Genomic DNA, 27594 nt, shown 5'->3' with positions numbered 1-27594 from the left:
GTTTGCAGCTGATTCAGATCTCTACATATTTGATCATATTTTAGATTATTGCAGAATTACTTATAACTTTTTATTTTGGTCATTAAAAAAACAAAAACAAAACAACAAAAAACACATTAACCCAATGTTATTCTGACAGTTTGCTAACACTGGCTTTCTCTTAGAGGAAATCGACTTTCAATCAGTTCTGATGCTTTCCCCCTCTTTTCTTGTTTATTTTTATTTGAACATTGATCTGTAACATCTGAACAATCTTGAGATGCCTATCTTTGTGTAACTTCACTGTGTTTCTTCTGTTTTTAATTTTAAATTTTGTTGTTGGTGGGTTTGTTTTGTTTTATTTTTTTAATGGTGTCCTGATTTGGTTTGTTACAGCTTTGGTAATGTATGTGTGGTTGTGCTATATTGGTAAAGTTAAGCAAGTTATTTCCTGCCATTTTCCTTTTCAGTTTTTTTGTTTTGTTTTGTTTTGTTTTTTTCCCTGTTAGCTTTGCTTTGCACTTGTACCCTCAGATCTTGTGGATCCACCATTCCTGGTCCATTTTGTAGACCTTCCTACCACTGCAACCAAAGACTGTCATTTTCAGTCCTGATTACATTTTCCAATCTCTATTTTTGATTTCCGTTTTACTTTCAATGTTTTTCATTCGCATCAAAGATGACGAGACAGAATCTACAGAAACATCTATCCTGAAAAGCCATCTGGTTAATGAAGTCCCTGTACTAGCCAGTCCAGATTTGTTGTCTGAAGTGTCTGAGATGAAACAAGATCTGATCAAAATGACTGCCATCTTGACAACTGACTCTTCTGATAAATCAGGCTCAATTAAAGTGAAAGATCTTGGAAAACCCACTGAAGAAGAGCCAGGAGAGCCTTTTGAAATAGTTGAAAGGGTGAAAGAAGACTTAGAAAAAGTAAATGAAATTCTTAGAGGTGGGTCCTACACCAGAGAAGAGCATGCTACGCAGAAGTCCCTTTCCAGACAAGAATTTGTAGAAGAAGAATGGGTCATTGTCAGCGATGAAGAAATTGAAGAGGCCAGAAGAAATGCTCCTTTAGAAGTCACTGAACCTACCTGTGTAGAAGTTGGGATAGACAAAGAGACAAAAGAGACAGAGAAGGAAGACATGACAGGAATGGTAGATTACCTTAGTGAGGATTTAAAAACATACGTTTCTCTTCATGAGGTACAGCCGCAAGCCTTACAAGAAGACTTGGTAGAAGAGAGATTTGAAGCTGTAGTAATAAGCAGGGATTCTGAAAAAGGAGGACAAGAATCTCCAACAATTGAAACACTAAGCCCTCAGGAGCAACACAAGCCAGCCTTAGAAATTAAAAAGCCAGTTAGAACTAAACTGAGAGATAAGCAAAAACAAAAGGAAAGCAAGGTGCAAAGCAAAGAAGAAAAAACAGGACTAATGAAGTGCAGTTCAGATGAGTCACTACACGAGGAGGAACAAGGCTTAACACTGGCAGCTGCTCCTGAGGCTAAAGCTGTATCCCCTGTTATAGAGGAAACTCCTATTGGCTCAATAAAAGATAAGGTGAAAGCTCTTCAGAAAAGAGTGGAAGATGAACAAAAAGTGCGTTCAAAACTACCTGTCAGAATTCAAACAAGAGAAGGCACTGCGGAAAAGGCTTCTAAAAAAACAGTAGCAGTCAAAAAGCCAGTTGCACACAAGGCACAACCTCCTGTTTCACCTTCTTCTAAGACTGAGAGACTTGAAGAGACCATGTCAGTTCGTGAGTTGATGAAAGCCTTCCAGTCAGGTCAAGACCCATCCAAGAATATATCTGGACTCTTTGAGCACAAATCTGTCAAACAAAAGCAACAGCCAGAGAAGGAAACAACTCGGAAAAAAACAGTTTCTTCACTAAGTGAAACAAAGCGAGTAACAAGCCACAAGATGGACAAACCAAAGGACAAACAAAGCACTACATTAAAAGCAGAGAAAGAGCCACAATCAAAAAAAGGAAGAATGCAAATTTCTACTGTTGAAAGTACCAAGAAAGCTGTAAGTAAAGACCAGGTAAAACAGCAGAGCTGCAAAAAAACAACAGCTGAGCCTCTCTCTCCAGTATTTGTTGATCAAAGTGCCAAAGATTCAGCAGTTGTGAAGGGCAGGACTTCTGATGACCAAGTAGATACTGACTTTCAGATCAGCCCTGACAGAAAAACCTCAACAGACTTTTCTGATGTAATTAAAGAAGAACTTGAGGATAATGACAAATATCAACAATTCCGACATCTTTCAGTGACAGAGGAAGGCGAGCTTAACTTGGAGCAAGTACTGACCAGTCCTTTCAACGTTGCTTTCCCCACAGAGTATGTAAAAGATGGATTCCTTCCTGCTCTTTCTCTGCAAAGTGCTGCTTTTGATGGGAGCTCAGAGAGCCTTAAACATGAAGGTGTGGCCGATTCTCCAGGTAGCCTACTTGATGGAACTCCTCAGATCAGCTCTGAGGAAAGTTATAAGCATGAGGGGCTGGCAGAGACTCCAGAAACGAGCCCTGAAAGCCTTTCCTTCTCACCAAAGAAAACCGATGGGCAAATTGAAGAAGCTAAAGGAGCAGCTAGAGCGCACACAGCAGCAGAAACATGTTCTCCGAAGGAACTCTCTCCAAAGGAAGATGAAAAAGGTATTACTGAAAAACAGCTAGATGCTGTAACTGAGACTAGTAAGTCTCATTCAGACCATGTATCAGAAGAGCTTGTACCTAAAGCCTCTGAAGAAGAGGCTGATAAACTTAAAGAAAGTAGCTCAGCTTCCATAATGAAAGATATTAGCAGGGATAAAGAGTCCAGAACCACTGCACACTTAACTAAATCTTCTGAAACACATGACACTGCTTTAGAGAAAGAAAAAGATATAACCTGTGAACGCCGTGTTGTGGTTAGAAGTCCCCAAAAATTGGAACTCTCACTTGCTAGCCATGATAGTGAAAGCTTTAGCCCAGTTGCAGATGACTCTTTGGCTATAAGTCATAAAGACTCATTGGAAGCAAGCCCAGTGCTAGAAGATAACTCATCACACAAAACGCCTGATTCTTTGGAGCCCAGTCCTATGAAAGAGTCTCCCTGCCGTGATTCCCTTGAAAGTAGCCCTGTAGAACAAAAAGTGAAAGCTGGCATTTTGGGGCAGGGTCCTCTTCAGTCTGTTCTTAGCAAAGGAGAAACCTGTCCAGAGCTGGCATCGGTACGTTCCAGGATTCTCCGTGACCCTGAGGGGAGTGCTGATGATGACAGTCTAGAGCAAACATCTCTCATGGAGAGTTCAGGGAAAAGTCCTCTTTCACCAGAAACTCCCAGTTCTGAAGAAATTAGCTATGAAATCACACCTAAAACAGCAGACTCACAGGCACTGTCAAATATACGAAAGTCGGCCATGATACCTGAAGTCAGTGAAGAACCAGAGGATGATTCTGAAAGCGAACCAAAGAAAAGATTTACCCCTGAAGAGGAAATGTTTAAAATGGTAACCAAAATCAAAATGTTTGATGAATTAGAACAAGAAGCAAAGCAGAAGCGAGATTACAAAAAGGATTGTAAGCAAGATGAATATTCTGCAGTTGCTGATTCAGAAGTTTCACGTGAAGCTGAAGAACCAGAGTCAAGAACTGTTGAAGAAAAAGATATACCTACAGTGGTGATGTCTTCAGCTGAATCTAGAAAGAGTTCTTCCTCTTCAGAAAGTGAGCCAGAATTGACCCAGCTTAAAAAAGAAGCTGACTCAGGTTTCTTAATGGAGCCCATGATCCGAGTGCAACCACCTTCACCATTACCATCCAGTATTGACTCCAGTTCTAGCCCTGAAGAAGCAGGTTTTCAACCTATTGATTCAAAACAATGTTCTTCCGGGATAGGTGCCGTTAAAGCAGAACAGGATAAGCCAACAGAAGGTGACAAAGAGGAACCATGTATCCTTGGGGACAGCTGTAAGGCTTTCACACGAGAATCTGGCACTTGCCATTCTGATGGCTGTGCACCAGCAGAAGCTGACAAATCAAAATATGACAGCACAGATGACCGCGAGACAGTTAGTCCTAATGCCCCAGTCACACAGTTGCAGGGTACTCTGTGCCATTCTTTTGGTGACAGTTCTCACAAAGAAGTTCATGTTGAGTCTTCACCAACACTAGAGCAATATGATACTAATGGAAGTGGTATCAAAAGCACTACACTGTTAACACACACAGATCTCATTGCTAAAGGAGCGGTGTTTGAGAGAGTAGATGACAATTCTTGTGGACGCAGTACCACTGAGTACTCTGTGCCACAAGATGGCAAACTGACTGAAGGTGATCCCACTGACCATTCTGCTTTGGGGAGTCATTTGGCAAAAGTAGATGCAGATTTTGAAACACCTCAAGGAGATACTCATATTGAGGAACCTTTACCAGAGTATTCATCCCTCACCACTGAAACGGTGGAACTGGAAAGTTGTGTAGTGGATGCTGCTGAAAGTAGTGCTCCTCATATAGTAAGCCCTTATGAAAATGTGTCTTCTGAACAATTTTTTACTGACTGTGAAGTTAAGGTAGGATCTGGTCAAAGTCTGCTATCTAGGGAAGACTGTTCTATTGAAGAAGAAAAAGGTCAGAGTGGTACCATTTTGCTTAGCAGAGACACGGGTAGCAAATATCAGTCTTCAGAGGAAGTATATATGGAAATAGAACCCAAACCAGAGGATTTATTTCAGAAAATCTCACCAGGGTCTTCAGCATCAGATTCCACAAAGTTAGCTGAATCCACCTTTGACGATGTAAGAGATGAAACAGAAAAATTGATCAGTCAAGTTGTCATCACCAAAACTGATGTGGATTCTGACATGTGGAGTGAAATACGTGAAGATGATGAAGCTTTTGAAGCTCGAGTGAAAGAAGAGGAACAAAAGATATTTGGTTTGATGGTAGACAGGCGATCCCAAGGCACAACACCTGATACGACACCAGCCAGAACACCCACAGAAGAAGGGACACCACTTAGTGAACAAAATCCTTTTCTTTTTCAGGAAGGAAAGTTGTTTGAAATGACTAGAAGTGGAGCCATTGACATGACCAAAAGGAACTATCCAGATGAAAGTTTTCACTTCTTCCAAATGGGGCAGCAGCCTCAGGAAGAAGTTTCTTTATGTGAAGAAATGAAAGAAGCAGTGGAAGTGGAATCTTCTAAGCCAGAGAGCTTACCAGATCCATTTCCCCCTTCAGAATCAGAGGGCTCAGATATACAAGAAAAAGATACACTGAAACATTCACCCTCACTGTCTGAGTCTTGTGATAAATCAGAAGAAACGAGTGGTGAAGGTGTCAGCATAGGCACTGCAAAAGCAGAGCTTAAATCCAGAATTCCAATTAAAATGGGTATTTCAGCTTCTTCAAAATCACCAAAGAAAGAAACTGCTGCCTCTGAAGCTGAGCCCTTCTCCAGAGCGGAGACTGACATGGTTGATAGCAGTCTGGTGCCTTGCCCTATGTCTCCTGAGCAGTCTGTGGTAGAAGATGAGTTAGATTTTTCCAAAGTCAGTAGATTTGTTTGTTCTGAACAGGATGATGAGTCCCCAGACTCTTCACCAGAGGAACAGAGATCTGTGATTGAAATCCCTACTGCTTTAATGGAGAGAGTGCCTTCTTGTGAAAGCAAATCCAAAATTCCTGTAAGAACAGCTGCTGCTGCACCACAGTCATTGCAACAATCAGAAAACGAGAGCCTTCCCACTGATGGCTTTCTCGACAGTCTGCAGTGTGAAGGAAAAGATGACCAAGCAAAACCAAAGTCTAAAATTCCTGTCAAAGCAGCGCTCCAAAGAGCTGAACAACAGTATACATCCACAGACGCATCTATCCACAAGCTAGAGTCACCCAAAGCTCTTGACACGACAAGCAAACTACCTACGAAACAAGATAACCGAAGTAAATCTGAATCTGATGCAAGTGTTCCCATGGACCCAAAGACTAAACGCTCAATAAAAGCTAGGAGTTACGCAGAGGCAGAAGCAGAGGCCAGGGAGAGGGAGAGAGAGATGAAGGTTGAGCTAGACTCAGAGGAGGCAACAACAGGAAGACCCAAGGTATTTTCATCACGGTTGCCAGTTAAAAGCAGGAGCACTACAGCCTCTCGCAGTGCTGTTAGTCCTACAAAAGAAAGTAAGGAACATTTTTTTGACCTTTACAAAAACTCCATAGAATTCTTTGAAGAAATTAGTGATGAAGCTTCTAAGTTAGTGGAAAGACTCACACAGTCAGAGAGAGAACAAGAATTAGTTTCAGATGACGAAAGCAGTAGTGCCCTAGAAGTTTCAGTTATTGAAAATATGCCATCCATTGAGACTCAGCAGTCAGTTCCTGAAGACATCTTTGACACCAGACCCATTTGGGATGAGTCTGTAGAGACTCAGATTGAACGTATCCCTGATGACAATATCCATGACCATGCTGAAGGTATTTGCCAACGACTGGGATTCCCTGTGCGACGCATGTCATAAATTAAACTTTTTGTTTCTTGTTTTCTTTAGTGTGCGTGTGTATATGTAAGTTTGTATACATGTGCGTAACGTGTGGTATTTTCTTTAAGCTTTTGGTGGTTAGTTGTGCCTTTTTTTTTTCCCTCTATAAGCTGTGTTTGTTTTTTGTGTTGTGTCTGTATTTTTCTTGTCTGTGAAATAATCTCAAGATTGCAAGCCATGTGTGCTTATGGGAAGTGTTACCTTAAACAAAAACACTTCTAAAAGTATGTATTTACCATTAAACTGATCCTTCAGGTCATATACATTTTGACTTTTGGCTTTCCCTGACCCTATTTTTATTAGAAATGATTTTTTTTTTTGGCATCAGTTGAAACTGGAACATGCAAATCCATCTTCTCTTTTGTGTGTACCCAAAGAAACATACAGAAGCTTTGAAGAATCAAGGTTATCTTACTCCTTATTTTGGCCATTTATCTCTCATGAAAATTCTGTGTCACCAGAAACTTAAGTAAAAGGTGTCTGCTGTTTGGTCTTCCCTCGCTTACTTGCGTACTGCCATTGGGTAGCTGTGATGGAAATCCAGTAGCTAAAATGAAACCATATTTCACCAACTTTAAGCAATTTTCTGAATGTGGGATTTTGCAATCCAGGTGTTCATTCAGGGAAAATCAAAACTCAAATTCTGACATCCTCAAATTAGCCTTGGGGATGGGAGGAACAGTGAGTCTCACTGTTTCTGAAATAAACAAAGACTGGTGAACGTCTGATTTTTCCTTGCCTTCAATGTAAGTCTTTTGTATCACTCCCGAGTTGAAAGAGTCAAAGACATTTAAATTAATAATTTCCAAATGCAAACCATAACATGAAATGCCATATAGGCTATTTGAACAAAAGTTTCACTACCACAGAAAGAAAGCAATAAGAAGAACCAGTCCAGATGAATTTTGCAACCTTGGTATTTACTAAGGAGGCATGGAAAATTATAGCTCTTTATTTAGTTAGTCTTCACCTTAATGTTAGAATGACGTTTTAGAATAAAATGCTTGGATAAAACAGTAGAGTAGACACTTCACTCCTTATTTAGATTTTTACATTAAAGCCTGATTTCCAAATGGGAAATGTAGATAGTTCTGTACATTCGAAAAAAATCAAGCTACCTTTTTCTTTTTTGTTAGACCTGGAAATTTACAATCCTTACTATAACTACCCAGTTGTAGCAGCCTGTACATATTTAGATTAGAGCAGTCAGAAAAAAATGCACTCCCTTCTAGGTCTTTATCACCTATGGAAATGATTTTTGATATGTAAAAGACAACTTTTGGCTGTTCTTTTTGACCTTTAGATCAACAGGATGATCAGGAAAGGACAGAGGAAAGACTGGCCCACATTGCTGATCACCTTGGATTCAGTTGGACAGGTAAAAATTCATGTGACCTATTCTAGTGAGAAACAAGGCATTCCTTGTTTCATTCCTCGATGTTTTCCCGTTTCTTTCAGATGATTTCCTCATTCTCTAAAGCTGTTTCATAGAAATACTTCAGTAGCTTACAGGAACTAGATTGTTTGCTGGTTACTAAGATTCCTCTAGCCTGTTAGGTAAGAACTAAGATGAAGAGGTAACTCCTCTGTATTTGTTGTGGTATCTCCAGAGGGAAAGCTCCTAGGATGGGAAAGTGACAAAGAGTTGGCATACGTTACCTTACACTTTCTTGCAAAGTGCAATGATTCTAGAACATAATCTGACTAGAAGATAGATGAATGAACATCATTTGTGTTCAGGAAATCCTGAGCTGGAAGACCACTATGGGGAAAGGTTACATCAGCTTCTTTTTTATGGAAACTATTTTCTTTCTTTTCTATGTGCAGAGGAAAAAGAAATGAAAAGGGTCATATTTGTAACAATCACTTCAAGACAGCACAATTAACATTCTGGGGGAAAAGTGAACGTAGCAGAGAATGAAATGCAGATCTGTGTCACTGAAAATCATCCCAAAAGTGTTTACAAGGAAAGAGCTATGGAAGAATCTCTATGCTATGCTAAGCTGTGCAATCCAACAAAAATTTAAATCAGGTCTATGCTTTTTTGTATCTAACCCTAGGGCAGTACCACACTGATGAAAGTAAGTGGGGTTCTAGTGGTTAAAGAAGAATTGCATTAAAAAAAAAAAAAAAAAGTATTAACCACTTGGTAACTGAGGTTGCACTCTATACTGGTTTTATAAGCATCTTCAGAGAATAACAAAGTATCACTGACATTTCCCAAGATGGATTATCTTTGAAGTCAGTAGGACTTGGATTTACGCAATGTAACAGATTAGGAGTATGCTGTTTCCCCCCCCCCCCCCTTTTTTTTTTTATTTATTAATAGAAATGACTAGGCAGATCTGAAAACAAAACTAGAAAAAAAAATGGATACTCATCAAAACAGACAATTGTGTATTTTACAGAATTTTGGAGAGGACAGAGAAATACACCTGCAAAAGTATTCCTGTCTTGTGTTATGATAAAGATTGATTATGGTAAAAATTGCTGTGTCAAATGTTACTTCGAGGGATAAAACAGCAGTTGCTTTTTGTTCAAATTTACTGGACTACCTAGAACTTCAGTCTGATATAACGTTATTGTGTATTTGTTCAAGTTTACAGTTGCACCAGTATACAAGCTGGTTTGGAAATACGTTTATCTGGGGCCTGGGGACTAGGGCTCCTCCCTGCTCCCTCTGTTAAAACGTGGCACCCTCCATCATCCACCACGGTTACAATTACAGCAGAATGGAGTATGAATCCTTCTTTGTTAGAGAAGCAGAAGTCTGGAGACCAGGAGTAATAGTAGGAACTTCTCAATTTCCCCATGGCTTTAAATCATTTGGTTGCCTGTTTCTACCTAGTCATGTCTTAGTTTGGTGGGAGAAAGCTGACCTTCATTCTGGATATAATAGAGGGGCTACAGACTGTTAAAGCCATTTCTCTTTTCTGGACTGCAGTCTGAGCCTATGCTGTGTCAGAAAGATATTGGTTATTAGCTTCACGTTTTGTTTTTTTTTGGTTCTCAACTGTGATTCATAGGCATTTACTTTTCTTTTGATGAAACAAGTCCAGGGGAGTAATATGATTACGCTTTAATCTAGCCCTACAAAATGCCTTTACTCAAAATCAATTTTCACTGGATTTGGTGAGCATGGTGCTTTTGACAGAGCATGGTACTCTGTCATGGTTTTGTCAGTAAGGTTGTATCTCTGAGAAATGGTGCACACAGAAGAGAAAAGCTCACATAGACCCTTCACTTCTAGGCATAATGCAATTCTGACTTGGTCTTGAACCTCTTGTTTAACAATGTCTCTAAACATAACAAGGTACTTGGAAACAAAGAGAAATGGGTGTCAGAAAAGTTTGTAATCCATTTTGCTGCAGACAAACGTAAAATAGATGTAAAGTGGGAAAAAAAATAAAAGACATCTTTACAGAAAATGATTTCTTTTTCAGAGCTAGCAAGAGAACTGGATTTCACAGAAGAGCAAATTCATCAAATCAGGATTGAAAATCCTAATTCACTTCAAGACCAGAGCCACGCACTCCTCAAATACTGGCTTGAAAGGGATGGGAAACATGCAACAGGTTCATTACCAGTTATAGTACATCTACACTGTCTCCAATATACAAGTGGACCAATGTGTGTAATAATCCAAAAAAGAAAATAGGTTTAAAATTTAGGCAACAGGAAGAATGGCCATAGATTGGGTTCTATTTTGAAGCTTGTCTGTATAACATGGTGTGTTGTAGGATTCTGTTAGAGAGAATAGTTTAATATTGTTCATTTGGAGAACAACTTACAGCAAAGCAAGAGTGGAAAAATACTGAAGTTTCTTTTCCTAAACTAAATATATATATATATATTTGGGGGAACTAAACCAATTTGTGAAAGACTAGATTAGAGGTAATTTTTGTGTGGCCCTTAAGTAAATCTTACATAGCCATGCTTCTAAATCAGTACCCTACATACATAATTCATATTGAAAATAGAAGGGAGAGCATGTGAAGTTCTTAATTCAGCTACATGGTGTCATTTTAATGCCACAGATACAAATCTTACCCAGTGTCTTACAAAAATCAACCGAATGGATATTGTTCACCTAATGGAGACCAGCGGCATAGACTCCATGCAAGTCCATGGCACTCGCACGTATGCGGAAATTGAACAAACGATAGGATTGGACCATAGTGAAGGTAAATGTCTCCTGATAGAGTCACCGGCTGCTCACGTTATCTCATCCATGATCTACCTCCTGTTCTGAAATATTTGGCTGTTAATTCTTAAGACTTGAACACTAGAACCTAATTTTGAAACCACAGATAAGATGGATGAAGGCAAGCATGACAGTGCACAGGTCCCTAGGTCATTAAGTATAAAAATCCCTGCATTAGCAAATTCTTATAAAGCAAATAAAGGAATGTTGCCAGAAACTGCTGATAATACTTATGTCCAGTTTATTTTTTGCTCACACATCTGCTTTCATAAAATTAAGGTTACATTAGAATTTGATCAAGATTTGTAAAAGGAAAACTAGTCAGTGCTTTGGAAAAGCCTTTGGATTCAGGTATCCAGGATATTACTTGTAATTCTGCTATGATACTGAATAGAAGTTCAGATTAGTTAGATCAATGGTTGTACACTAAAGAAACACCTTCAAATTATGTGAAGTAAAATTCTTTGTTTTTTTGGAAGCGATACTTTTACACCCTTAACTTAGTATTGAACTAGTAGCTTGGTAAAGTATTAAGACAGTCACAAACATCCCATATTTATGTAGATGATGTAGGAATAGTTTGTTTGCTATAATTAGCATTCAAATACAACAACAGATCAGTTTATTAACCCCCATATCTTGCTCTTCAGAGCAAATAGTTATGCTTTCCACCAAGCTGTTCTTTTGAGTTCAGCAGGTTTCTACTGGTTAGTGAAGAAAAACAAAAGCTTCTGACTTGTAGCTTGTGGAATACAAATACACATGTTATTTTACATCTTCTGCAGGATTAGAACCCATGATTTGAGAATGTGTTTGGGGGAGAGGGAAGGGAGGTTTATTTGTTTTTAAGAATTATTTTGATGCATACGAATTAGCTAGCCCTTGCACCTAGACTTGTATGAATTTCTTTTTCCATACTTGTATAGTATTTATAACTACATAAGCCATGGACCTGTGTAATTATTTTTTCCATAAGCAACCTCATCAGGGATGGAGGAAAAAAGTCACTAAGAAGTGTTCCAGTCTGCTGGAAAACGAACAAACAAAAAACACTAGTGCAAATCTTTCATACCTTGGGGAGGTTTGAGATTACTTGGTGTAGGTAGATATCTGGGCAGATTTTATTTTGCCATTTACTGTCAAGATTAATTATTTGGCAGTTGTAGTGATAATCCAGTGTTCCTTCTACTGCTTAGAGAGGTTATATGCTCTCCCACTCAAGCTGTCTAAAAATTTCAGGTAATTTATTCCTTCCAGGGATTTTAAACACATGTAGAGAATTGAAGTGACTTTCTGCATTCTAATGAGACTTATAACGACATTCCTCATTTCTGTTTTCAAAGGGTTTTCTGCACTGCAAGAAGAACTGTTCAGTTCAAGACATAAGCAAGAACAACAGCACAGAATATCTAAAGACAGTGACCCAACTGAACACCCTCCTATTGTCTCTGAGGAAGACGTATCTGTTAGTTACTCTCCTTTCCAGGACAGCACTCCCAGGAGTGAGGCAGAACTGTCAATGGCTGAGCTCCTGAGACAAGCACACAAGGAACAAGTAGAATCTGAATTCTCAGGGAAACCCCAGGATGTACCAGAAAAAACATCTGCTTCACAACATGAATATTTGTAAGTGTCAAAAGACCAAAATGAGACCTACGTGGTCTCATTTCTCTCTTCTCTGTATTAAGATGGTTTTAGAGTTTTCTTTGAAACAGATGTACTCACTAGAATTCCCCTTCAGTTCTGCATACTAGTTCATGAGTTCCTTCTGTAGGCTTGACTTCTTAATCAATGTGGTGGAAGCCTTAAGGACTGGGAGAGAAAGTCAATCTTCCACTGTGAACATACAGTAATAATCTAGTTTAGTATGTATGAAAGAAAAGAGGGAGAACGCGGGCTTTCTTCTGTCAAACTGTATTTTTTAACATTACTTGCCATCTAACATATAAACTCGATTGAATTAACACAGAGGGCCCTTTCTTCAACTTGAGGATGGCTTTTTAAATTGAAGACATTTTTTCCTAACTCAATAATTACTTGCAAAACTCCTAACTACGTATTAGCAACTAGATTTATACAAGCCAGTTTCAGATGGCTAAAGGAACAGAGAGGGTTTTGTACAGACAAGACAAAAAAGTTCTTAAAGGAACACCACGTGATGAAGTACAGACTTAAAAGGACCTGTACAGCATACCTTTGAGTTCTGATTCAGGACTGTCAGTGGAGTTGGTTTCCTTTGGAAAAGGACCTGAAAAGGATCAAGTTTCTTCCCACCCATCACTAACCTTGCATCCACAATGACAACTCTTTGCAGGGTTGATTCAGGTATTCATGGGCTAGCAAAATAGGGAGGATTCTCTTCCAAATAGGTGATTTTCCCAGGAGCAATTAGCTTTGATGTGGAGATGCAGCTCTGAACAGGGAGGCTTTACAACCTGAAGAGAGGGTGGGAGACAGAAACAAGCATCCAAGGTAGGCCTTGGTTGCACTGATATGCAAAAATACCAATACTTCCTAATGGGTTGCATAAGGAAGGAAACAAATGCTTTTGAGGAATAGAGGGTAATTTTTAATGGTGTATTTTTAGCTGCAGAAGTGGCACAATTCTGTACAGAACAGTCCAGTACAATAAAACCAAACACATACACACAAGGCAGACTATCACAGGTATTATTAAGGTTACAGAAGACTTACCTGCAAATACTGACAGCTGATAGAAATGTCGATAAGCTATTTGTATGTATTGTGCGGTCAGAGCATGGATTCCTTAAAGCTACTGTTATCGCCAAAGACAAAAAATATTGAGACAGTACTGGCAATGCTAAAATGAGAGTAGCAATGACGGGAAAATTGCTGTACTTCACGTCTAGTTTGAACTAGGATGAAAACTGGGCTAGATGTAAGTAGCTGTATAAGAAGAGGAAGCTTTTATGAGAAGAGAAATTCTACAATAATGCATATAAGCCCACTGAAGGAAAAAAAAGGCCAGATCAATGCTGTTTAACTTGTACTACAATGAAAAGTTTTCTTTCTTTGGAACACAATTGTGTGGAGGGCAATAGTTGGGGAAGCACAATGAATTGTCAAAACACAACTTATACCAGGAAAAAACACAACACATACACGTGCAAGTTAATCTATTACTGTTATCTAGTCGTGGGATTGGTTATATAGAAAGGAAGCTGGGCTCCCAATTAGTAAGACTTAGCAAGTTCCTCTGTTAATTTTTAGGACAAGAGGAAAAACAAAATGCATGCAGATGCTAGCTCCAAAACATAAGAAGTCTTAAAAGTTAAAGTTGTAATTCTTGCAGGCTCACTGTTTTGATATGTGTGTGTATATATATGGATATTCTCTTTTCATACATATATATATACACACACACACACATATACACACACACACACATATATACACACATATGTATGAAAAGAGAAAAGCAAGCCTCAGCAGGTGATTCTCAGTGAAACAGTTAATGTTAATACAATCAGCGTAAGTCTGAAGTGACCCTTTGGAGTCACCCTGGCAGCAGAGTTGGACTACAGTTATCTGATAAAACTCTTGAACCTGTAATTCACAGTGTCACAACTCCAGGAATAAAGCAGTCTGCAGCACCAGAAACTGGAAAGGCAGCAATCGAAAAGTCTGCATGCTTCAGCATGGCAAAGGAAGAGAGAGAAAAATCATCCCCACATTCCCCATCATCTTCGCAGAGCGGTGAATCTCCCATCATCCAAGAGCCCGAGGAGCCTGAGCTCCATCAGGATGATGTCTCTCCAAGGAGAACTAGCCTAGTGATAGTGGAGTCAACTGATGAACAGCCCGAAAAGCTTGGAAGTGGCTATGAGGAGGAGTCTTTGGAAAAGGTAAATACCAACTTCTCCTCAAAGTAATTAACACAGTGGACAATTTTTATGTCCTGTCATTCTTAGGATGGGAGTATTTTCTATGAGCCTGATTAATCTTCATCTGCAACTGAGCCATTTTCCCTTTCCTCTGTGGTTCTGAGGGCTAGCTATAGTCATTTGTGTAGAGATTTTGATAGCAGAAGCAAAACCAAGATCCTAAAGTCTAAACTATAATTCTGGTTTTGCTACCCTTACTTGTCCTTTGGTCTGTGACAGTTATGTCCATGCATGTGGGAAAGAGTTACTTGGTGTAAGTAACAGATGCAGAAGCAAACCATGTACAAGTGAATGCTGAAAAATAGATGTACAAAAGGCAAAGTTACAATGTTAAAAGATCAGGAAGACAAGACTGGCCCAGAGCATCATGAAGAATGACATGAAAAATGTTGTAAACTTAGTGAGATGGAAAAAAAGGCAGCAGGACGTACATTGCAGACGACCGAAGATGCACTGGAAGAAAAGAACTTGAGAATGGTGTTTATGTAGCGTGCAAGCAGTAAAGAGAAATGGAGACAGGAGATGGAAGAGGAAAGCAAAGTGTATGTGAGGTAGGTCATTTGGCTGTGTAAGACAAAGGTACCTTCTTGCAAAGTAGTGAGAAGTCCAGAGGGAATAAAGGAGAGCAACTACATGGCTTTGGGAGGAATTTAAGGTACTCGGCAGATTAGGTTTAGGAATAAACAGCTTTTTTAGCCTGTTTTAAGAGTCAGAACAGAAGGCATAATTGAGCAGGAAATTAGTTTCATCAGTGAAGTTAGAGCAGAGAAAGAACCGTTCTTAAGCAGAATTTGTTTCCTGTTTTGACATTCACCTAGGAACAGACTCTTCTTTCTTCACTGTTTATGTTGCCAAATGTACCACCTCTAGAGTGATGTCTCAGAGATCCGCCTCTGGGATTTCAGAATAATGCTGAATATAAAATGTGTAGGATAAATGTGATGTTGAAAGCTTAGCTATGATAGGACTCAATACAACGGCTGCTGTCAAGTATAATATACTACTTCATCACTACAATAATCCTCATCTCCCCCAACCCCCCCACCCCCACCCCCCAGATTTTATTTATTTTCCCCCTTATGCTTTTATATTGTAGATGTTTCCCAAGTAGTTCTTTTCAGCTTCTCTTCTTCTGACCTCTTCATTTAAATTTTGAATTCTTCCCTGTGCAGGAGAACCTCAACACTTGCGACTAACTTTTAGTGACCTTTCTTTCCAGTGCTGAGACTGTTGATACATTCACCTCTAGTTAAAGCTGTTCAGTCCTACTGTCCATATGCTATGCTGTGCACTTCTTAGTATGGAGGACTAAAAGGCTTTAATGCAGTTTTCTGTGCAATGCAGAAAACATATGCAATACACGTGAATGCCAGAGTTGGTGTTAGTAGTACTGTCTGGTTCATCTCAGCCATGTCATACAACATATTTCAGGCTTGTCTCTGGCAACCTTAAGAGCACTGAAGCAGCTAAGACCATCTTATAGAATTAAGATCACAAAGACTGATCTTCTTTCAACATGCTAATGAATAACTAATGTACAGTCAAGTGGCCAAAGCTTTCCCCCTGCCCCCACAGAAGTGTTTTACAGATTGAAGTCAGGTAAGAGGCAAAATCCTGAAAGTGCAAGTTTTCAGAAGAGAAGATGGTTTTAGATAAAAACAAGACAGAGCCTGTAAGTACTGCTAGCACTGGATACAACAGAGCACTGCTTTCATGCTTCCAATAGGAGCTAGCAGAGGAGTTAGGCGAGCTGGAGACCAGCTCGGATGAGGACGAGATGGTAACTACCAGGGTCATTCGTCGCCGGGTCATTATTCAGGTACTGAGTGTTGAATGATTGCACGAGCCAGTGGTGTCTAGTGTCTGGTGTAATACCTTCAGGAGTGATGCTGAGAGAACCACGTGGCTGGTATTGCACCTGAAGCTGCAATGTTCCTGAATAATGCATGGTCATTAGATAAACCATTCTAATACCTCTTCTTGAAAAGAGGATTGTAGTAATACTGCTAACACAACTCTACATCCCATTAAGCCCTCAGTAAGAGGAGGACAATATGCAGCACAGTCAACTAACACATTTGCCTGTCCATTATGTAACTTTCCTTTGCACGTCTTTAGATATTCAAGTGCAGAACAATTTTTCTAACATTTCTCAATTTTATTCTAACTGATTTTAAAGTTGCTTATTTAAAAAAAAAAAAATACATTAAGACATCACTTCCTTAAATTTTGTTCTTTGTCATACAGGCTGATAGTATGCCTGAAATGCCACCAGAAACAGTCACAGAAGAGCAATATACAGATGAACATGGCCAGACAGTGGTAAAGAAGGTATTACCAGTTACACCCGTTGCTACCTTCTTGCTATCTTCTAAAGGAAGGAGAAATAAATCCACATACATGCCCAATTTTATTTTGTAAAGGGGCATGATTTTTAAAAATTGAGCATAGAAGAAACCAGAATTTCTGTTCATGAGATTCCAAAATGTGAAGATTTGGAGTATTCTGTTTTATATTTTGTATAACTTGACATAGCGGTTAGCTTTCCCACATAAATCCAATTAAAATTCTACATAGACCTGACCATTTCTGAGGAAGTGCTGGTGTGTTTTTTGTTGTTTTGAATAAATAGAGTGTAAGTGTACTCATATTAATGAAACTAATGGGGGGCTAGATCCACAAGTCACCTAAATCCAAACTTTAGGTCCTTGAAATCTTCACTCAGCTGCGCCCAAGCAGGTTCCTGAATTTCTGTAGCTGTACCTACATTTCAGTTTTTATGGCACAGAATATCTTGTCAGAAGGAGCTGTGAAAGCATATGGAAATGTGTCCACAGAAAGATGCGTAGCTATCCTCCTGAGAGATTTATTTCATCTTGAGCCCTTTAATTCTCTTCTGCTGCTCTGTGTTGGGCTTGCCACTGCCTAGAAAGCTTAAGCACCAGATTAGGTCTCTTAAGCGGGTTAATTCTAGCTCACTAGTGCAGCAATGTTAGTACCACAAGCAGTAATGACCAAGCCCCTCTGCAGATCTAGTTCTAAGTACTTGGTAGCAAAGTTGATAACCTCTTACTTTCAGAAGCCTTTTAATTAGTTGATACTTTTGAAAAAAAGCCAGTCTAAAAATGACTTTTAGCAGTTATGCTGTTGTAAACCGTTTTCTCTCTAAGAGGCTATACTGCTTCTCCTAATAGTAACTACCATTTTAGAGTCAGTCTCCTATCCCTATACATCATCTTCACTCCATTTGTGAAGTAAGTTTATGGAAGCTTTGCTGTGGGATAAACAAAGCAGGGCCAGTGCATCAATGTGCAGCTTTACTATAGGTATTTGTGAGAATGTGTGTTAAAGACTACAATGCTGAACCATCCACGTAGGTTTTCTGTTTAGGCAAGATGGCCTTTGAGTAAAAAGTTCTGTAGAGAGAATAAGAAGGAATTGTTAATTATTCTGGGACAAAGCTCTATTTCATTCCTTCAGGTCACTAGAAAGATCATCCGACGATACGTTTCTCCAGATGGCACAGAAAAAGAAGACATCATAATGCAAGGAACACCACAAAAACCTGTCACCATTGAAGAAGGAGATGGCTATTCCAAAGTTGTAAAGCGGGTTGTGCTGAAGAGCGACAGTGAACAGTCAGAGGTCAGATCATCCACTTTCCTTGTGATGGTACAAAGCTGCAGTACGCCCACCAACAGTGTACCTAATAGCTACATCTTATGGCAGTAACATTCATTTTTGAATGATTCTTTGAAGAGCTTCCTTGCAGATGGAAAGGCCTCCAAAAAAGACAGAGAAAAGTAGGGGGTGGGAGAAGAGGCAGTTGTCTCTGAAAACATGTCAGGATACAGCTTGTGATTCATGAGAAGTACTAAATTCATAAAGAAAGCAGTATGTACCGAGATGGCATATAGATAAAAGGCAAATGTCCTTGTTATTACCTCATACTCTAATAAGGAAGTTGGCGAATATTGTAATGAAATGATCTGAGGTTCTCCAGATTTCCACAGCTAAGCCATTCTAGAACTGTATAGTTGTATTAGGTTTAAAGTTCTCACGAATTAATTTGCTTTGAAGATGGTAAACAAAAGCGTTATCTTCACGCAAACTATAGAGCCAGGTAATTAAGAACCTGAAAAACTAAGTTCTTCTCAGTTTATCTTTTCCTGCCTGCCTTAGATCACAATGCAGCCCTATAGACATTTGTATTAGCTCAATTAAGGTAGTGACAGGGAGGCAGAAGCCAACAAATAGGGATTCCTTTCAGCAGTACTGCAATTGGAAGCAACATCTAACTAACAGCCATTCAAAATGCTAAGAACAAATTGCTGTTCTCTCTAGCCAGAATTGATCGTCAGAATTAATTCCCTAGGAGTGTAAGGGAACATTAAAAAAAAAAGGGGGGGGGGGGCCTTTGTTTTTAAGTTAGCTGACCATACCAGAACTACTCCATATCACATGGAGCCCATATACACTGAATTTGTATTTTGCCAATTAGAATTGCGTTTGTCTCGTTCATATGGAATTCTAAAATTCTAGTCTGTTGTTCCTCAGATTTTACAAGTATGTCTCACCCCTCAGAAGACTATCTTAGTTTTATGGTATGAACGGATACCACTAATTTGTACTACCTGGTGAATACAGCAGAGATTCACTGCAAGAGGCCCACTCGTTACTTCCTATAATTCCAGCAGCCTTGGAACATGTGAGCCAGTATGGCAGCCTGTGGTGTGGCGGAGGGTGGCAGCACCCCTGCTACCCTCAAGCTAGTTCAGGTTCCAGCAACAGTTTCCACCCTGGTAGCATAAAGGTTCTCAGCAGAACGAGTTCTCCAGGGCTGTTCCTGCTGTCTGAACTGGTACATATTTACAAGGTCTCGTTCTGGAGGTGTAAAGCAGGTAATAAAATGTACACTCACTATTTTGATGTGTACGCGTAGAAAGTGAGACATCTCTTGTTCTCTGTGACAATGATTAAGAAAGAACCATAGAACAGATACTAAGATTTTATTTGCTATGTAATTCGTATTCAACATAAATCTGTTTTCTGACCTTCCAGGTGACTTTGTCTGAACCTGGTGTTTTGGCCAGTGCCTCCAATTTCCAGTCTGAACCAGTGGAAGGCCGCAAGGTCAGCAAAGTCATAAAGACAACTGTAGTGCAAGGAGAGAGAACAGAGAAACACCTAGGAGATGCTAGCTTAGCTACTGATCTTCCGTCAGCCAAAGAGGACTTTGAAGAGGTAAAAATGCCTTTTTAGCATAACAATTAAAACAAGTGTCACAACATACCCAGAGACAAACTCCACTGAAAGTTTGCTGGTGGAGCATTAAGCTCAACTACCAGATATAAACCTCTGTTGTTGTACTTGGCCATGTTATGAAAAGATAATATATTAAGTATGCATAGGGGAAGAAGCTACCATCCCAGAATTAACTATGAAACTTTTTAAGATTAAAAAAATAATAAGACAGAGGATTTAAGTAAAGTTGATAGAAATTGCGTGTGTGGTTACTCATAAAGGTCATTCATACAGTGACCCTCATGGACCTAATTTTAGAAATCGAAACACTTAAGTCTACTCTCTCAGTAAGCAGATGTATCACAACAATTACTCCTTTTCCTCTTGAAAGGAAGAAGTAGCTATCAAGCTAATTAACACCTTTCCTGTTCTTATGCTTTTTCTGATCAGTTTAGACATTTCAGTAATAGAAAAGGAATACTGCAGGAAGACAGCTAAAAGCGCTTACGCCAAGATACCAAATTTCCAATTACAAGTACAGTCCCAGCAGCCAGATCCCTCTTTTCTGACAGTAACAAAACAACCAGCAAAAACTGTCACATACTGTGATAGAGGTTCAAAAAATGGCTTGGAAAATAACACTCTTTCCCACTTTGCAGCTGCTACTTTATCTTTCTAGTTAAAACAAAAAGCAAGTTACGAAGTTTGCAGAAGATAACAGAGAAGACCACATCCAGCCAACAAGGAATAAACATGCTGCCTTTTTTGTTTCCTATAAGTATTAGTAACAGTGGAAGAGCTTGCCAGGCTCCAGTTCCCTGATTCTTTCACTTCAGACGTATCACCCATCAATTTCTATGTATGCCTGCCTAGTTACAGGGAACAGGCAACTCAAGCAGACAGGTGGGACAGCTATAAAAGAGACTGTTTCCTGTGACAGGAAGAGGGTTGCTGTAGCAGCTGTTGTAAATAGACACAAAGGATGAGTTCTGCAACTGTGGTGCTCCAGGGCCTTGATTTGGGCTGTTTCAAACTTGAAAGTACTAAGACTGCTTCAGCACAATTCTTAGCACAATGACACTATCCTACCCCAAAAACTGTGACTAACCTGTATGTTAGGGGAAGGGTTGTAAGGATGCAAATGGCAGGCAGATGCTTCTCTGTTGTTTGTCTATTCATCACTTTCTCACCATTCAGCTGCATTTATATCAAGTATTAAGGTATGAAGAGCAATTACCTTCTGTCCTAGGTTTCTGTTCTTATGTTTTAATTGCAAGTTTATGTTTTAATTTGAGGCATTGAGCTATACAGGTAACCAAATGAAAGTCCAGCTCCCTGCTTTAGTAGAGAAAGAAATCATGAAAGAGGATGGATCAATTATTAAAAGGTTTGGCTTGGCATGTCAGTGAACCGTTACTAGAAAAGAATTAACAAACTCATTATGAACATAAGTGGATTTAATTGTGTAAAGTGAAACCACTGGCAGTATCTAAAGCTTCATTACAACAGTACTAATCATTACTACTAACATTTTGTTACAGGAAGGGATATACGCACTGGAAAGGTCTACAGTTAGTTGAAAAGACTTGGTCAATAAGGGTGTTGTGGGCTAGCAGCCAAGTAGGGCACAACTGCTTGCTAACCCTCCTTCCCTGCTCTCCTTGGACAGGGCTGAATAAACATAATTTAGTAAGTGAAGAAAGGATGATGCAAAGAATCAGTCACCACCTACCACAGCAGACTGATGCCCAGCCAGTCTCTGAGCAGTGGTCACCTTGAAAGGCAGACGGACGCTCCCACACACCCACTTCTTCCTCTACAGCTGTTTTTATTGCTGAGCATGATGCCGTATGACATACACCATCCCTCTGGCTAGTTTGGGTCAGCTGTTCTGGCTGTGTCTACATCCAATTTCTTGCCCACCCCCAGCACACCCATGAGGAGGGCAGAGCCAGGGGGACAAAAACAAAAAGCAAAAACCAAGTCTATGCACCATGCACTCACTGTTGTTTACCAGTAGCCAAAGCATTGGTCTGTTATCAACACAGCTGTGGGCACAAAGCCCAAACACAGCACCATACAGGCTGCTGCTGTGAAGAAAGTTAACTCCATCCGAGCTAGACTCAGTATAAAGGTGTGTCACTGCCCAGTTTCCTTGGGGGCGATACAAAATAATAGCAGTATGATTTACAGTTAACAACATTATTCAAGAATACTTCAAAAATATTTTTTCATACCAGCTGACTTAATATTCAAATGATCACTATCAAAACTGATGAGAGGATATATGGATATAAATATAAGTCAAATAGCTATACTATTTTCTCTCTCACACACACATCAACTTAAGTGTCAGCAACTATAGTTTTACTGACTGTCTTAAGGCAGGCTTGCCCAGAAGCAAGTGTTGAAGAAACTATTAGCTTAAGAAACAGTACCATGAAGGAATCTTATGTTAATGTTCTACAGGACAACTTTGGGTGGTGAAGTTAAATACAGCAATTAGGAAGGTCCTGTGTGAATTTCAAAGTGTGTTGCATGCTCATGTTACAGCACGTTTTTGCTGAGCATCTAAAACTGTATGCTTAATAAGCATGAGGAGATGAACTGCCACTAGTTTACATTATGAAAGCCAGTTAAGTGGCGGTGTGTGTTACATTCAATACAGAGTGAATAAAGAATATCTGACCTTAGTAGCTGGCTTAAACCACCAGCTTACAATTCTTCTCATTTTACTTTAAATAAAATAAAAAATTAAAAACCTTAAAATTCCATCTGGGGAAGAGCATCTTTTAAAGCCTTCAGAAACCGTGGGCTCTCTAAGAAAGATTTCTCATTCTTTTTCTTCAGGACAACGCTGAGTAAAGCCAGCACACAGAAGAGGACTGTGATGAAGGATCGGTATGGAAAACACGTTCATATAGAAGAACTGGATGACACACCAGAAGCACTACCACAGGATGACCTCCAACATGACCTCCAGCAGCTTCTTAGACACTTCTGCAAAGAGGACTGGAAACAGGATGCTAAATGAGAAGCTGCCACCCCTCAACACCACCACATAACCATCCATCCAGTATGCAACGTCCATCTTCTCTAGGTGTAGACATTGTTATCTACATAATCACTGGAAGACACTGCCATTTCTACTTGTGCAGATGCAGTGAATTCATTTTTTTTTCCCTGTATTTGAGTTTGGGTTTTTGTTATTTTTTACCCTGTAAGCTAATTTGTGACCAAAGATAGCATCCTTCATTCAGGATGATTTATCCACCGAATCGTCGTCTTTGTGCTGTACTGGGAATTTGTCAGCATTGCCACTTTTTGCTGGTCCTTTGCTTCTGCACTAGCTTCATGAAACTGCATTTGTCAAGCCAACTTCATCTACAGGCCTCTTCAAGTGACTATGTACATGCATCATGAAAAAAGGGAGTTAACATGTAAACTGTATATAGCAAGAGTATTTGGACTTACAAGACTGCAGAAAACACACTGCCTCTGAATACAATTAGCATCATGGATTACAAGGTCTATTGACACTGCTGAACAGCGATTAATAACGTTAACACTATGAACACAGACTGACTGAGGAGGAAGCACTGCAGATCCACTGCATCCATAAGACTTCCAGTTTAGGGATCTATTATAGTTAAAGGCTCTAAGAGTCAGGCTAAAAACCTGGAAATTCAGCTGTTCTCCTGAAGTAACAGCTGACTGTGGCCATCGATACTTTTAAGACCTTTGGGCAGCCACTTAAAGATTTCCAGAAAAATAATTAAAAATACCCAATTAGGTAACCAACTTGCTAGCAGCTATATCTATGGCACATTTGCATACGGTATTAAAATCTTTTAGATCTGGACATGTGGCAGGGTGTATTAAACAATTATAACTACAGTAGTTTCCTGTTTTCATCACTGCTTTAGCAAACCACACTGTCCTGCTGGCCACTGCACTGTAGATAACTATGGGAGAAAGACTTAACCACTATACAAAGAGAATAATTAATTCACCATGTTTTATCAAGATTGCCTCTTACCCAGTAAATGCATGTGGCATTTGAAGGTCAAAACCCAATCCTCCTGTAATCATGTCAATTTGTTGGCCCTCTTAGCACTGAGCGAGCAGTTTTTATCCTCCAATCAAGTGTTTTTTAAAGAGAAAGCTCACAATCCTTGAAAGCCAGTTTCTGTTCATATTTTGTTACCTATCTATATATAATATATATATTTCTAAACCAACCCTCTGAAAACCATGATAGCATATCTGCACTTTTATTTTCAAAAAAAAAAAAAAAAGGAAACAAAGAGCTGACATTTTTGGTATTCTATACCTTAATATTTAGTGGCGGACGCTCTATAGTGGTTTAGCATATGTGACACGCACGCAAACACACTAAATGTTTTTAAACAGCTATTTTTTTTTTTTTTTTTTTTTAACTAGTATACTCAAGAACAGCTTAAAAAGTCCTCTCCTGTAGGGGGTAAGAGTTTTCCAAGTTTATCAGGCCTTCTATGATTATAGTTTGCTTGGTTGTTTTTTATGACTCACTCAGTGCTCAGAACAAGGGCACTTCTCATTAAGATAATGATGCCAAAAACATGATAACATCTTGGGAGTTCTGGCTTCCAGCAGGCAAAGCAACCCGAGGTGCCATGCTAACACTTTTTTGGCAAGCAGGAAAAAAAAAAAAGTGTTTTGGTAGCCAAAATGAACGAGACCCATGATGAGACATTTCATGATACATCATGGCTTTTCTTATTGGCAAAGGCAGCACAGGATGATCTACAAGAATGGGGCTCTAAAGAAATGCATTTCTGTTGTGTTATTTGCGGTGCAGATGATGTTCTGTGTAACAACATAATGGTTATTCACCTCTTATTTTGATTTTTTGCTGTGTTATCAAAGAACTTGAATACTGTGAGAAGAAGTGAATTTTAAGTTGACGAATCAGCATCTTGTTCCCATGGTGATAACACTAATTGAATATATCTATGAGGGCATGTATTAGTTAAAAATTAAAAAAAAACAACACTAACAATACATAGCTGCAATGTGTACAATGGCTGATTTAACTAAATAAAAATGTACAAGTGTTAAATGTAGCAATGATGGCTCACTCTCTTTTACTGCCAGTGCAGCATAAAAGGAACAGCACCCACTTGGGGACCTTAACTGAACTATCACAATTATAATTCCTCCATACTGCACTCTTCATGATCTTTTTAATTCTGCCTTTCAGCAATGAGTACATGTCAGTCCTTATTAAAGGGTTAGATGGAGTGTTTTTTTTTTTTTTTTTTTTTTTTAAATCATTGTTAATATTTTTTCAAAGGGTAGCTAGCTATGTTTTCTAATTATTCCATCAGGCCTGAAAGTGCAAGATTTTCCTTCAAATATAGCCTGGACCATTTGTTATAATCAGTTATGTCTTCAATGCCCACATGTACTACTACAACAAGTCGCTCTCTCTCTCAAGCACAGAGAACGTAGGGAGGAAAATCTCTCTCACATCTTACATCCTTGCAATGCACAGAAATACAGAAAAAAGGCTGTTCTGTTGCCAGTTCAGAGACCGCACTATCAATCTGTACCAACTCTATTACTGCAAGCATAAGCAGCGCAAAGGCCGCGGTGATGTTCACCCGCGATCACTGGAGTGGGTTTCGGGCTGGCCTGCAATTGCCCGCAGCTCCACTTCACATCTGCTAACACAGATGGCCCGGGTTGCGTGTCTCCACGTACTGCCTTGGTCTGTTACTGCAGGCCGTGTAGTAGGGAAACAGGACACACATCAGACGTAGGCTGTTAGCATTACAACATATTTAAATCCTAGCCTGACCAGCTTCAGCTTCACTGTACTAGCACTTTGCAATACAAACACTATTTTTCTGAAAGACTTTGGCCAGTTCTGCTCAATAATACCTGAAAGCACAAACCTGTTGTAAGCTCGTTTATGTTTCTTTAAAAAAAGAGAAGTCGTTAAATCCAAGTTCTAATTTAGTGTTTCTTGTAGATTGAGTGGCAGCAACAATTCAGATCAACCCCATCTTCCTCCCCTCCACTTTGAAAAACAGAGAAGGGTTCATTTCTGTATATGAAAAATATAGTATCTGCAGCCTACCTTTAAAAGCGACTATTTCTGTAATAAGGAAGTTCATATTATCATGGTTTTTTTAGTCAGACTGTAAAGCTCTGTAAACATGATCAAAGTTGAACGCTAGTGGGACAGCCCTTTTTACCTGTTCCCTAGCAAACCCTGAAAGAAGACAGTGTGGATCTCAGACCGCGTTAAAGTGCCCTAAGTAGTTTTTGTGTCTCTGATTACCCCGACACAAGCAACCACATACAGAACACAGAGCCTGTGATGGCTGTTGCCCTATATTGAATAGGTTCTAGCACATCAGCAAAATGGGGATAAACTCAACTTATTTACCTAGCCTCTCCTGCATCTGTCCAGGGAGATTTTTAGTTGACATATTCCATAAAACTGGGGTAAGGAGGTGGAGCACACCAGCAGGATCTATGGGTGCTTTCTGAGTCACACAAGCTGCGGCCCCTTTATTTACTATTCAGAGAATTAAGCGAGCCAGAAGAACCAGCAAGACTGAATTTACAGCCAACAACTCATCATGTACATGCCTAAGCAGTAGGTTTTTCCAAGTACGATGTATACACTCCATGCACCATAGTATATAATTTCAGGCATTTGATAGGGAGCAATTTAGATGAATTACATATTTCCCTGAGGAAATAAATATAGACGGCTTCTTCAGCTGTATGCCTTAATACCTTCTCCAAAGTACACACCCCACACCTCAGCTATGAATTTTGCTATTGCTGCATCCATGCCAGCATAGAAAACAGCATTTCAGAAGAGTCCAAAGCCAGAACATTTGTCAGGGCTCAAAATAGCCAATAAAGAGGACACCATTTGTTATCTTTTTTTTTTTTTTTTTTTTTGCCAGTGACACGTCAACACCAGAAAAAGAAGCTATATTCTCAACCCTTGCCATCCTTTTTCAGTCCCTTGCACAGATCTATTTTGTCTTTCAAGATCTAACCCTCTTCTTTTCAGCAGAGACAGCAGCAATAGGTACACTCCACCTCAGCTTCTCCTGCCACTTCTGCTTCCTGCTCCTGCAAGCAGGAGAGCAACTCATGCCATCTAAGGGACTGTCAAGTGCTGTTTGCTTTATTGAGGTCCCTACAGGAAGGGGGAGCAGAAGAATCTATTTTGGAATGTATTACTGAAGCACTGCAAGGATACTAGGAATATCACTCACTCTGCATGCATGCTACATGGCTGTCAAGACCCAGGGCTGTACCCATAACTGATTTGTGTTTAGCTGTAAAAAAACAAGCAAATACACTGACAGGACAGCCACCAAACACACATAAAATAAAGCAAACAATTAACAAAACACACACAAAAACACCTGCACCACAACAAACCTGGAGCCATTTATTCCATTGGAGTTAACGCAAAGTTTCTAGGTCACCGAGTGTCCAAAGTCACGAGCTTCATGCTTTTTCAGCTCAGTGACTGACACCCCGCCCATCTGAATGCTTTTCAATTCCACTCCATCAGATCAACTTCTCCCTTGGTTAGTCTTAGACTCTTCTTGATGAATCTTATGCTGACTTTCTCTACTTACAAAATCAATACCCAAGTTACCTTACATGAGCCCAAGCAAAGCTGTTGCTGTGCTTGAAGATAAAATGGAACACAGCAGA

At 39.5% G+C, this 27594-nt stretch overlaps 1 protein-coding gene across 50 annotated transcripts in view; it reads left to right on the top strand.

Annotated features, from left to right (window-relative positions):
* Positions 1-24962, top strand: part of ANK2 (ankyrin 2) — a 351779-nt gene extending 326817 nt beyond the window's left edge. For 21 of the 50 annotated variants that reach the window (XM_035325572.1, XM_035325573.1, XM_035325569.1 and 18 more), the window contains 12 exons: positions 659-6439; positions 7808-7882; positions 9948-10079; positions 10542-10688; positions 12052-12334; positions 14289-14574; positions 16340-16432; positions 16861-16944; positions 18094-18258; positions 19675-19857; positions 21153-21244; positions 22708-24962. In XM_035325572.1, the coding sequence (XP_035181463.1) occupies positions 659-6439; positions 7808-7882; positions 9948-10079; positions 10542-10688; positions 12052-12334; positions 14289-14574; positions 16340-16432; positions 16861-16944; positions 18094-18258; positions 19675-19857; positions 21153-21244; positions 22708-22891 (7505 nt within the window). In that variant the 3' untranslated portion in view covers positions 22892-24962. The remainder of the gene's footprint in view (positions 1-658; positions 6440-7807; positions 7883-9947; positions 10080-10541; positions 10689-12051; positions 12335-14288; positions 14575-16339; positions 16433-16860; positions 16945-18093; positions 18259-19674; positions 19858-21152; positions 21245-22707) is intronic. The other 29 variants (XM_035325595.1, XM_035325596.1, XM_035325598.1 and 26 more) reach the window with 8 other exon arrangements.
* Positions 24963-27594: the final 2632 nt, after the last annotated feature.

Source organism: Oxyura jamaicensis, chromosome 4 (genome assembly GCF_011077185.1).
Source record: "Oxyura jamaicensis isolate SHBP4307 breed ruddy duck chromosome 4, BPBGC_Ojam_1.0, whole genome shotgun sequence".
Classification (NCBI taxonomy): Eukaryota; Metazoa; Chordata; class Aves; order Anseriformes; family Anatidae; genus Oxyura; species Oxyura jamaicensis.
This window is presented reverse-complemented; position numbering and strand designations above follow the sequence as displayed.